At 39.5% G+C, this 12,500-nt stretch overlaps 1 protein-coding gene and 1 long non-coding RNA gene across 2 annotated transcripts in view; both read left to right on the forward strand.

The window, feature by feature from the left end:
* Positions 1–1,033: 1,033 nt before the first annotated feature.
* Positions 1,034–3,414, forward strand: LOC138037163 (uncharacterized). Its single transcript, XR_011130072.1, has 2 exons — positions 1,034–1,253; positions 3,095–3,414. It is a non-coding gene; the product is annotated as an uncharacterized lncRNA (long non-coding RNA).
* A 4,899-nt stretch (positions 3,415–8,313) lies between these two features.
* The window catches only part of LOC138038194 (myosin heavy chain, clone 203-like), a 36,012-nt gene continuing 31,825 nt past the window's right edge, over positions 8,314–12,500 (forward strand). Inside the window, exons 1-5 of the mRNA XM_068884040.1 lie at positions 8,314–8,447; positions 8,585–8,681; positions 9,648–9,759; positions 10,917–11,015; positions 11,904–11,968. Coding sequence (XP_068740141.1) covers positions 8,410–8,447; positions 8,585–8,681; positions 9,648–9,759; positions 10,917–11,015; positions 11,904–11,968 — 411 coding nt within the window. The 5' untranslated portion in view covers positions 8,314–8,409. The remainder of the gene's footprint in view (positions 8,448–8,584; positions 8,682–9,647; positions 9,760–10,916; positions 11,016–11,903; positions 11,969–12,500) is intronic.

A 12,500-nucleotide genomic window follows, 5' to 3' on the forward strand; every position in this document is an offset into this window, starting at 1 on the left:
GTTTTTTGTTATCCCATGATCCCCTTCGTACCCGATTGCACACTCGCAGAGAATCATGGTACCATCATAATGTCAAAACTACATCATAATTCCAAAACTACGTCATAATTCCAAAACTACATCATAATGCTAAAACTACTTCATAATTCCAAAACTACTTCATAACCCCATAACTACTTCATAATGCCAAAACTACTTCATAACCCCATAACTACTTCATAACGCCAAAACTACTTCATAATGCCAAAACTACTTCATAATACCAAAACTTCTTCATAATGCCAAAACTACTTCATAATGCCAAAATTACTTCAATAGCAAACTACCTCATAACCCCATAACTTCTTCATAATACTAAAAGTGAATTTTGTCACTAATGACGCTCCATCTCCTCTGGAGTGTGTTTTCTGCGAAATTTAATCGCTGATTGTTTCCACACAGGTCCGCACTATTCAAGCGGACGAGGACGAAAATACTGCTCAATTTTCACGAAAGTAAAGGAAAAGAACTTTAAAAACATGCATTCACTTTGAACTTAAGTTCGTAGGGTAATAAAACATTAAAAAGAAACAGCCCCATTAAATTTACGCAACGGTTCGTCCTCGAGTTATCCAAACGTTCAGCCACTAGTACTAGTCTACTCGATCGGCTACCTTTTCCAGAGCTTTTCCATCCTCCCGCTCGCTTCACTTGAAGTTTCATGATGATTCGGAAGTAAATGTGCCATTCTTTTGCTGGCCTGGAATTTTTTCCTCGGCGTTTTTGTCGCCATGTTATTTTAACTGATGCTTGAAAAATATGTACGAAAGTCAAGTAGACTCGGCTAGTCTACGACTGATAAAACCTCGCAAATATCAGTCGTGCAGTAGTCTACTTGACTTTCATAAATATTTTGATCACGATCTTCTCTGATCCAACGCTGTGCAAGACTTATCGTCTACGGTTTTTGCAAAGGTTTTAAAACCTCAACTTCACCAATGCTCGAAGTAATGCGTGACATATTACAGTCGCGTTACCTGCGCAGTAACGTTGCGCACAAACAATTAGCGCGAACGTCCTTAAAAAAAGTTTAGTTCACGAGCGGCTCTGAAAACAGATTTCTGTGAAGATTTCAACGCGAAATATACAAGCGACGATGATGGTCTACCCCTGGCTTATTGGCATGGTAGTTGTATGCTTTAACATTCTGAACAAGAGTGTTTTTGTGGCTATGGAAGAACATTTTTGCGAAAGTGTTTTTGAAAGCGGAGACGGTAAGTAAAAACATGGCTAAATTGCAGAATACCCGGCCCACCAAATGTCCTACTTAAAAAAGCTGCCACCGCGGTCCCGCAGTCGTGTTTAACAATGCTGCTTGTCCGCAGTGGCATGGGTATTCTGCAATCCCTCCTTAGCTTTCATTTTGCTGTTCCGTTAACCACGAGATCGTGTGAAGAAGAAAGAATTTGTTTACTGATTTAATAAGCCTAAGCGCTCGTTTCAATGATTGGGTCCAAGCACTCTTAGCTTTTATTTTGCGGTTCGGTTAACTACACTTTTCATGAGATCATGTGAAGAAGAAAGCGGTCGTTTACTGATTAAGCCTAAGCACGATCGTCTGAACAAGAAAGCAGTCGTTTACTGATTAAGACTAAGCGCTCGCTTCAGTGATTAGGCCTTAGCATTCTCGTAAAATTTTAGCATTCATTTTCCGGTTCGGTTCACTACACGTTTCACGAGATCGTGTGAAGAAGAAAGCACTCGTTTACTGATTAAGCCTAAGCGCCCGTTTCAGTGATTAGGCCTAAGCACTCTCGTAAAATTTTAGCTTTCACGTTACGGTTCGGTTAACTACACTTTTCACGAGATCATCTTGCCCTTGAACAATTTTCATTCATCTACTACGGGACTATGAACCGCGGAGGCAGTTCATTTTAGCGGTTGCCCTTTAACAGTTTTCATTCAACGACTACGGGACTGCGGTGGCAGTTCATTTGAGTGCTTTCCTTTTAACATTTTGCATTCAACGACTACGGGACTGCGGACCGCGGTGGCAGTTCACTTTAACATTTTGCATTCAACGACTGCGGGACTGCGGACCGCGGTGGCAGTTCACTTTAACATTTTGCATTCAACGACTACGGGACTGCGGACCGCGGTGGCAGTTAACTTAAACATTTCGCATTCAACGACTACGGGACTGCGGACCGCGGTGGCAGTTCACTTTAACATTTCGCATTCAACGACTGCGGGACTGCGGACCGCGGTGGCAGTTCACTTTAACATTTTGCATTCAACGACTGCGGGACTGCGGACCGCGGTGGCAGTTCACTTCAACATTTTGCATCCAACGACTGCGGGACTGCGGACGGCGGTGGCAGTTCACTTTAACATTTTGCATTCAACGACTGCGGGACTGCGGACCGCGGTGGCAGTTCATTTCACTGCTTACCCTTTAACACTTTTCTTTTCATTGATCGACTTCGGGACTGCGGACCGCGTTGGCAGCTTTTTTAAGTAGGACATTTGGTGGGCCGGGTATTCTGCAATTGCTCCAAAAACATTATACATTTCAGCATTTTATTACACATGTTTCGAAACGTTTCTACCTTTTTTGTTTTCTTTGGCTATTGACTCAGAGGCCATGAGGGCGAGAGAAATAATTGTTTTAGTAAAATCCAACTAGTTGATCAGAAAAATATCGAGAGAAAACATCTTTCGCTCGTTAAAGCTAGACTTAAATTGTTGTTTTGGTTTTCAAAGCCGGCGCTTTTCGCTACCAGTGGGCCATAACAAATAGCCTACTAGTAGCTCAACCAATCAGAACGCAGCATTGATAATAGACCACTAGTTGGATTTTACTAAAACAGGTGATAACCCTAGCCTTGAACGACATAGCCACTCAGTTATTGAAAGCGAACCGTTTTAAAATGGGTGCTTAAGCCAAAGTTCCACCTCTCCTTTTTTAATACAAACGAAGCAGAGAGAGGCTAGCCAAGATTTCAAAAGCAAAATGGTTATTCGTACGGGACCCATACACCAACCTATTCATACGGGAGTCTTCTTTGAATGATTATTACAGGTTTAATAATACACTTTCTTCTTATTCGTTCAGATTACGCCTTGGTTGGTCATAACATAAGTTCTGTTTTTGTCAGTGACCAGTTTGAATGCCAGCTGAAGTGTATCGACACCAAGACTTGCAAGTCATGCAATGTCCACCCCGTGACTGGTAGAACAGACAAACGTTTTTGTGAGCTAAACAACGTAACACGCCATCAAGTGAAACCCAGTGATTTTAGAGCGATGATTGGGTCCACGTACTATGGCTCGGTTAAGGTCTGCAGTTGAAACTTTGGCTTAGTTGTCAGTTCTTGGTGAATCGAATGTGCAGCAAATATTTGTGAATCGAATAAAAGAAGTACGCCACTTTAATATGTTTAAACATAAATCATGTCATTTCTTTTTTCAAGAACACGGATGATTTCCGTGAAAGTACAGCGTTCCAAATATAAGACAATAAGCAGTTAAGTTCGACCAGAAGCTTGTCAAGTGGAGCCTTAATTTATCTCCCATACTTGGTCTTAGTCAATATATACAGGATCACAACACGAAACGAGATATTAAGACTGACGGACACTACAGACATGCAAATTTACATCGAGATTTAGAAAATAATTGAATTATTTTGACTTAAAAGCCCTTATAGTAGGGGTATCGTGAATCTTTCTTGGTAGAGAATTCCATAGTTGACTTGGCTCTCATATCGTCAATAGACCTTATTCATGATAGCCGCCATGTTGGATTTGTCATGCAAATTAGCTACACACTCTCAGGGGGCAAACAACACAAGTTCGAGAGGTTATAACGAACATCTTGGCCACACAGATGATTTGTTTCGTGTTCACTGAATGTTTATCACCTAAGTAGTAAAATAGAATGCTTACACAAGTTACTTCGATTTTTTTTTACTGGAAAATTAGCAGATAACGAAGTAGAAAGTCAAAATGTCGGAGGCAATCAAAAGATATAAAATTATTATAAAAGGTACTTAATTCTAAATTCTAAAATGTACTTTTAGCAATGTTAATTCAATATTTTGACGAAACGATTTTCCGCAATTTGCCTTTATTCCAATGTTTGCCTCCAGCATAACACATGGCTAATTTACATGACAATTTGAAAACCAACATGGCGGCTATCGTGAATAAGGGCTATTAGCGAACTATCTCTGAAATTACGATCATGTAGCTCAGAGCGTTTGAGTAACAGTAAGTATCCTTTCAGTTGGCGTGGGCAGTCTATGTTGTTAATGATTTTGTACACAAGTTGTAATCTCATGAACCGTCTTCTTCTGTTTAAAGATAGCAGCGTTAGTTTCGATCGCATGAATTGTGTACAAGTCTTGCGATTTGCCCTAAGGATAACACACATAGCTTGGTTTTGAGGACGCTCGAGGTGCAGAGCATTTTGTTTTCCACAGTCACCCCAGACTATGCAACCATAATCCATAACTGCATGGTAAGATCGTTTGCTTATATATCGTACGTAGCACTTTCCAGCTGAGGTACTTAGATACCCTGCTCAACAGTATCAGAGTGCATGGGATGAACTCTTCGAGATATTACATGAACGTGCATATTCCAACTTAGGTTACGATCTATGTGCACCCCTAAATATTTCACACTATTCGTCTGCTTTGGTTAGCAGTTTACAATCTAGAAAAATTTCTAAGTCGCGGGAGGTAGCTATAGTATTTATAGCTTATTCCTTGTGCCGATTAACATGACTCCGCATTTCTCGTGGTTACTCATCAGTCCGTTTTGTCGCATTACATTGGTTGGAAGCGTTGCCGGCGCGTGATAATTGCGACTGAACCAATCAGAGCAGCTGAAAAAATTCAAGATTTGGCTCGCGCAATTCCTCGATAGGCGCACAACCTCGGTCACGGATAAAAAGATTGCTAAACAGCTGAACTTTCCTCGGATTTTCTTGTTCTCCACTACTCTAACGAAAGTAACGAGCGCTAAATAAAATGGATGTGGAATGAATATCATTGGGTTATATGGAAATGGGAATTTTATCGGGATTGACGTCTTTTACTTGTGAAGGGAGATCAAATTGTGGAGTGATGTTCGGCTCCGGAGGTGACGAGTGTGCAGCCTTCGCTTCGCTCGAGAGTGTATAAACGAGTATTGATTTCACTACATCAGCATTGGCTAATGAATCGACACAAAACAAAAGTAAGAAACATATTTGAGTTCGGGAAAGTTTATTGCGAGAGAAAGACGTTCATTTTTTCAACTTAACTTAATTTTTAACTCTTTTCACCATTAAACTCTAATAGTAGTTGCATTGCAAAATCGCTTTGTGAGCTTGGGGTGCCTGTGGCCTGGCAAAACCCTTTCAAAGCAAATTGTAAAGCACAAATAAACCAATAAATTATTCAATGGGCCGGGATAATAATTATTTTGTTCCCTGCTGCTGTTATTTTAAAATCATGGTTTTGTATTTGTTTGAACTTTATAAGAATTGCTTAAATTCAAAGCCACAATCTAATTCTTCCTTGTGTAACGTTTTTGGAGTTCTGCATCTTTCCACTGTTTAACAGACCTGCCAACCCCTCAGAGCTCAGAATCTGGAGGTGGACTGCAAAAAATCTGGAGATCCACTGAAAAAACGGGAGATTTTATAAATTGCCTCATTTAATGGTCAAATCCACACAAACCTTACATTCAACTGGCACTCAAGTACAGTAGCTAAATACAAACTATCTGTATGCTTTGCTGTACGCAGCTGAAGCTAAAAGTTCGCTGTCAGGTCTCCATTTGTAGCAAAATCACCCTGCGAGCAAAGCCTCCTTTTGTCTTTTTCTTTACTGAGGAGGAGAAAAGGAGGCCTTTCCTGAATTGCGTCAACTCTTTAAAGCCACCGCAGCCCGAACTTATGTACTAGTCAATGGTGTTTTCTCTCGTCAACCTGGTTTTCCCGTGAGTGCGAGCATCCCTTTTGGGATAAAACCGATGGTTATGATTGAGCCCGCTGTATTATGAAAAATCAAGATGGCGGTGAGATCTGCTCGCAGCCAAGCACTTAGGCCTGGGTTCGAAGCTGTATCCTGGCAACATACAGCGCATGCTCAGTAAAGATCTTACTCGCTTCATGCAGAGTCCTTCTCGCGAACGCCCAAATCGAGCAAGCAAAAGAAAGGCTCTGCTAGCATGGTACCGCAAGGTGTACTGTTCTCTGGGAACGTCAGTTTAATTGCCAGAATGTGAATTTGACAAAGATCACGACTAGGGCACTTATGACGACAGCATGCCCAGGAATGCATGAAATCGAGGAACTTTGTCCCCAGACTCCGTGTGCAACGCAACAAACGAGTGTGCAGCATGCACATGGATGCGATCGATCGGTTGAGCAAAGGGACGAAATAGAATAAGAATTCACACTTTTTTTCACTTCTTGTCAGAATCTGGAAAAAAACCCGGGAGATTCCAGGTCTTTGCCGGGAGGTCGAAGGAAAAGAGAAAAAACCGGGACTCACCCGGCAAAACCGGGAGAGATGGCAGGTCTGCTGTTATGGTCACCTTTCTTTTACTTTTCAACAGTTGTTGAACCTTTGCACAAATCTCGGTCTGGGAGTGGGTTATTCTGTTCCCTGTTACTTAGCAGTCACTACTGTCATGCTTACTATTTCCGGCCTACCCCTAAATACAAAGGAACCTAGCGAGCAAATTAAGCCAAAAGCCTTTGAGAGCCATTTCTAGGCTCCTTTTAATGCATAAAGACTGTCTAAAGAGATGTTTTTATCACCAAGAAGAATTTGATCTGTTCGGATATCTTACCTGAAAATTGAAGTGTCCGAAAATTTTAGGGAATGATATCTTCACAGTAATTGATAGCTGAACGCTACCTTCTAAGAACTTCCCAGAAAACCATTTGCTTATCCGAAACTGCTAGGTGACCTTTTAAGTGCCAAAAATTGCAAAAATATCTCTTCCGAAAACGTTGAGGGCCTACTTGTCCCTAGTTGCGAATCTTTAAGGTGATGTTTTAGAAAAAGAATCTATAGCTGTTTGGCAACGTAGAACCGAAATTCTTAGAACAGCTTGACTCTCCCAAACACATATTTTACCGAAGGTTATCATTGCGGGTCTACGACAAAACACTCTACAAAATAGAGAAATTATTTGTATATCGGCGCACCTTTGTTCAAGATGGCGGAAGGAAGGTGCGCCGATATACAAATAATTTCCATATTATCGTAAATCATCATTATATTTCACATTATTATTTCCAATCAATTTAGAGGGGGCCAGTAAGGGGGGTCGGTAGGGGGTCAGTGTTTTTTCGTACCCCCTAAACAATGGTGATAGTTGAGTAGCTGCTGCTGGGAAACTAGACATTTTCATCATATTACAGTGAAATTAGCACCTTTTATTGGTACCTCAAATAATCGAGTTTAGATAAAGTTCATTGTACTCTTGATTGCGCCTGATGATAAATTGAAATATTCGGCTTTTTCTCCGACTTTACCTTGAAATTCTTTGTTGCTTAATGGCCTGAACAGAGAAACTGCACCAACTGTCAAGCTGGATCTGCAGAAATACCTTTGATTGTATGGATAAAGTTTGACTTCGCAGACATTCCAACTAGAGTTCTATTTTGTTTTCGTCGCGTCTTTCCTTGAATCGCAACGTGCAGGTAATTTCCGGTAAAATCTGGTTGGCTCACATATATAGCATGACACATGATAACATCACTCTTTACAGGTGGGCGGCAGACGACTCGTAAAGAAATTGTGTCAGGCGTACCTTTTCCCCTGGATTCGCTCTGACGAAGGGCTAACGCTCGAAACGTCAGCTTTTAGAATCTCTGTACGGTGGTCAATTTACATTATCAACTCCGTTGATAAACCATATTTTTGTATACTACTTCCCCACCGACGCAGCACCACAGTTTCTTTAGAAACTACCCCTTCATTCATAAAGAAAGGTACGCCTGATAGCAGGTTACCCGCCATGTTGCTTGCAGACTGAACCATACTATGACAAGCGGATACGCATGCTCAGAGACTTTGGTTTGGTTGCACCGCTGTGCACAGTCTGCTGTTTGTCTTCCTTCCGGAACTGAGCGAGAAGATCTGACTACGAGGGTCTGCAGGCCTTACTCAATCACGCTTAAAGAAATTTATCCCATTCCCATTTCAGTTCTTTGTGAGCAAATCCCAGTCTCAATCACTCAATCCCATTTCCCCAGGGCAAAAACAGGCCAATCTCAGTCCTCATTTTAACCCCTTCATATTAGGACCTTTCATCAAAGATCGGAAGCGCGTGGCTCAAGCGCGAGGATTGGTGCCAATTCAATACCGCTGTATCAAGCAACTGCGGTCTCGTTTCTTTTGGCGGTCAGTTTTAAACGGAAACGATGACAAACATGGCGTCCCAACTTGACGATATTGCGAGGTAAAGTTTATGTGCGTTGGACTTTAAGAATGCAGTTTTGGGGATTAATAACTCAAGTGTTGGTTTTTCAGTTCTTTTTAGGTGTAGGTCCCAATAATTTCAGTCACTTATTCATTATGAATGCTTTTATAAACCAGGATTTCTCAAGATATTGCAATTCAGAGCAAAGTTAAATCCCTCGAAGTTGGAGATGGACTGCATACAAATTATGACCTGCAGCTCGAAAAAAACGAGGTAATGATCAGAATGGAGCTACAGCCATAACTATTTTTCCATAACTATTTTCAACCATAACTACATTTGTACATTTTGTATTTTGAAGTGACGTAATTACAAGTTGAGATCTAGATAAGCTAATATTTTCCCTAAACTCTCCAGAATTTTTTCCCGATTAGCTTAAAAACACAAAAAAAGATGGAGAAGTGGAAAGTAGCTCAAATTCCTCAAAAATTAATAATAATAATAATAATAATAATAATAATAATAATAATAAGAAGAAGAAGAAGAAGAAGAAGAAGAAGAAGAATTTTATTGTTGTAATCAAGGACATGGTTTGGTTTACACCGCCCCACTCAACTAGTGAGAATTTTAACAACAAAAGGAATATTGTGGTGAAGAAAAGGAAAGTTTTATTGTTTGCCAGTAGGGACTGACTCCAATATTCCTTTGACTGCATGAATTATTGGTATCTGAAGAAGAACCACTGATCCCATACACCCAAAATAATTATGCTAAATTCAAAAAACAGTGAAAAGAACATTTGCTCTGAGAGTGATTAGTACACAAGTAGCATAACTGGATGCGGCTCCTCTATAATTGCCCTCCACACCACAACCATATCATATTATGATTTTCCCCGATCCTTGATTTGCGTGGCATGTGCTGTTATCTCGTTCACACATACATATTTCATAATCCTAGAAGTTGTGAGCTATACAGGATACTATACAGGAGGAGACTATACAGTACATGTTGGTGCCAAAAACAGTAGATCTGATTAGTTTTGTTTCTATATATTTTAATATACATTCAGACACATAATGACAACATCGACGAAACATACTTATTGCAATCTGTGTGTCTTGTGCTTTCAAGTACATAAAATCTGCTTGTGCAATTTTAATGTAATAATTTATGCTACGGAAATTTCCATGCCGTTTCTTTATCTAGCTATATTGCTGCACATACATTGTATTGCAGAATCATCTAGCAAATTTAAAGGCAATGTTGTTGAAGCTGCAAGGCCAGTCACACTTCTTGGACAATTTGGCAAAAGAGAACTTGTCTGCAACAAGTGGCATAGAAATAACAGGTACGGTGTATAATCAGTATACAATAGTAATATTATTGTAATTTATTGCTAGTTTAATCTTCAACTGCCCATACATGCATGTACATGTACATACATAACTGAGCACTCCCCATAGAGGCTTTTCAGAGCCAATGAAACGACACATCAGGGACCCGTTGCTTGAAGCGTGGTTAGCACTAACCATGCTTTGAGCAACCCAGGCCAGAACAACAACGCTTTTAAGAACTTCAACTGGCCAGAGGCAAACCAGCTGCCAATTCACAGGTTCAGCCAAGAAGTTGAACCAGGGACTACCAGGATCAAATTCAAGGAGTGGTCAGAAAAGGTCTTGAACCCATGATCGCAGTGTCTCAAGGCAAGTGGCCTTAAACCACTGGGCTGCACTGCCCATGCTCCCTTTTTTTAATTCTATCTTGAATCTTTACATGTATGTACATTGTATAAAGAATGTATGCAAAATGACTGGAATTTTTACAAAACACAGTCCCTTATAAAATAAATTTCAGGAGCAGATCCAGGATTTTTCTTAGGAAGAAGAAAGAATGGCATTAGTTGATTTGTGATGTGTTAGTTAAGGGCTGCAGGTCAACTCGGGGGGGGGAAGGGTGCATACCCCCTGCACCCTCCCCTTAGATCTGCCCCTGAATATCTTTGCTGTTTAATGAGTGTTGAAAATGTTCAAATTTAACGCCATTTCATTTTCATCATTATTATTCTGGACATGGGTTCCAGAATGTGTAATTCTGATGTTAGGGAAACAATTACTGGTAATTTTTTGCAGAGGCCTGAATGGTCTGTCTTTATCAAGTCTTGATAATTTTATGCCTCCTGTTGACCTCATTTCTCGAAAGTCCCAAAAACTTTTCGAGCCTGAAAATTCATTTGAGAAAAAATCCATTTGAGAAACTGTGTCCTGCTTGTTTTTGTTTTTTAAGGTACATGTACAGTGTAACAAAAAGCAAAAATAATGATTGGGAATTTTTTTGCTTCTCATGAGCTTTTCGTTTTTGGGATATGGAGGGAATTGTGGCACCCTGAAAAGTTTCAAGAAACAGGCTGTTGGCTTCAAACCATTGAAAAAGGTCTCAATTTTTATGTAAAACATACTACTGTCACCTAAGGTAATCTTACAGACATCTTGTCATGTCTCATTCCAGATCACCAGGAAATTTTGAGGGAAGAAAAAAACAAAGACAAAAAGGAAATCAAGCAGTTGGAAAATGACATTGGCTCCTTAGCCGACACTTTGTGCACCAGTATGACAGTTATTATCAGTTTTATAAAAAACGGTTTTTACATGTGGGCTATGCAATAACAAAGCAGTTTTCAATCTTTTTAAAAGAGACATCATGGGTAAATATCTGTACTTAGACCAACATTAGGGAATTTAATAAGCAAAGACGACGGCTATGGCAACGGCAATGCCACAAAGCAAGAATATCATTGGTTAAAAAAGGAAAAATAATCGTGCTGCACGTGCAGCATGAGTTTCCGTGCATTTTTTCCTATATTCCACAAAACAACAATGTGAAATCACAATAATTATTTTAGGTTTTGACGACAATGTAAACATATAACAACGAGACAGTCATTTTCTGATTTTTCTTTAAAACCACAGGGTTACCATATTTTCGAAAATTTAAGGTAGCCCTTAATTGGCTCCCAAGAATTTTTTTAAACTTTGCTGATAGTTCTATCTCAAATTGATAATTACTATTCTACTATAAAAAATGGGGGTCACCGAGTTTATTTTTGAGATATAAGCAAGTAAAGACAAAATATAGGGTGTTTTTGGAGAGCTTTCATGTTGCCATGGTAACCTATTACGTCAAAATAGTGAGCACATTTTGTTAAGCAATAATTGGTGTTTGGTATGGTATCATAACATTTCTTTTACGTGATATAGTTTTGTAGTGATACCCCTTTTAACAAAAAGGTCCATAAAAGTAGTGAAACTGGTTTTAGCCACCTTAAATAAAGTTCATTATTTATTGTTAATTATTTTGACCACAAGTAACAACAAGTGTAAACCTGAATAATTCTTGCAAGTGCTTTATTTTTCATTCTGACATCACTAGGTTCCTGTTGATGTTGAGCAAAAAAAAGGTTTTTAAATTTATGTCAACATTTTCTTCATTTCACAGAGCATAATGTTCTAAAAGAGAAGCTTCAAACCTTAGAGGAGAAGCTGTCTTCCACAAAAGACAAGGTACTCTTCCATGAAGGTTTACTACAGCCAATTAACAGCAGTAAGTAGCAGGTTTTGAAAAATCACTTCAGAAATGCCGATTCATTCCTGGTCACTGTGGATTTCTTGGAAAATGCGATGTTCTATTGTGGATAGTAACCAATCAGAGCCTACAAACAGCTGTTGGTCAGTTGGCCATCAGCAGTGTATCCATCACTTGCTACTGTTATGGCCTGTGTATAAGCTGGACGTTCAAGTTTGAGAAAATAGTTCTTTTGGGGGAAATTTGAAAGATCACATAGCACCTAAATGTAGTCAGTAAATGGGCAAGTTCTTTCTGGGAACAAAGACAAGTGCAATTTATGAAGATAAATTTAACAAAACCTTTCCCCTGAATTATTACAGCAACAAATCATTGATACCTTTTTCTTTTTAGAAAGGCTTTTGCAAATTACAAAGTTTTGTGAGTTTACTTCAATACATTGACAAATAGACATTTACCAATAACTATGAGTGCACAAGAGATTCAACTTTCATCAATAATTGTTAATTA

The sequence above is a fragment of the Montipora capricornis genome, chromosome 1 (assembly GCF_036669925.1).
Source record: "Montipora capricornis isolate CH-2021 chromosome 1, ASM3666992v2, whole genome shotgun sequence".
Taxonomy (NCBI): Eukaryota; Metazoa; Cnidaria; class Anthozoa; order Scleractinia; family Acroporidae; genus Montipora; species Montipora capricornis.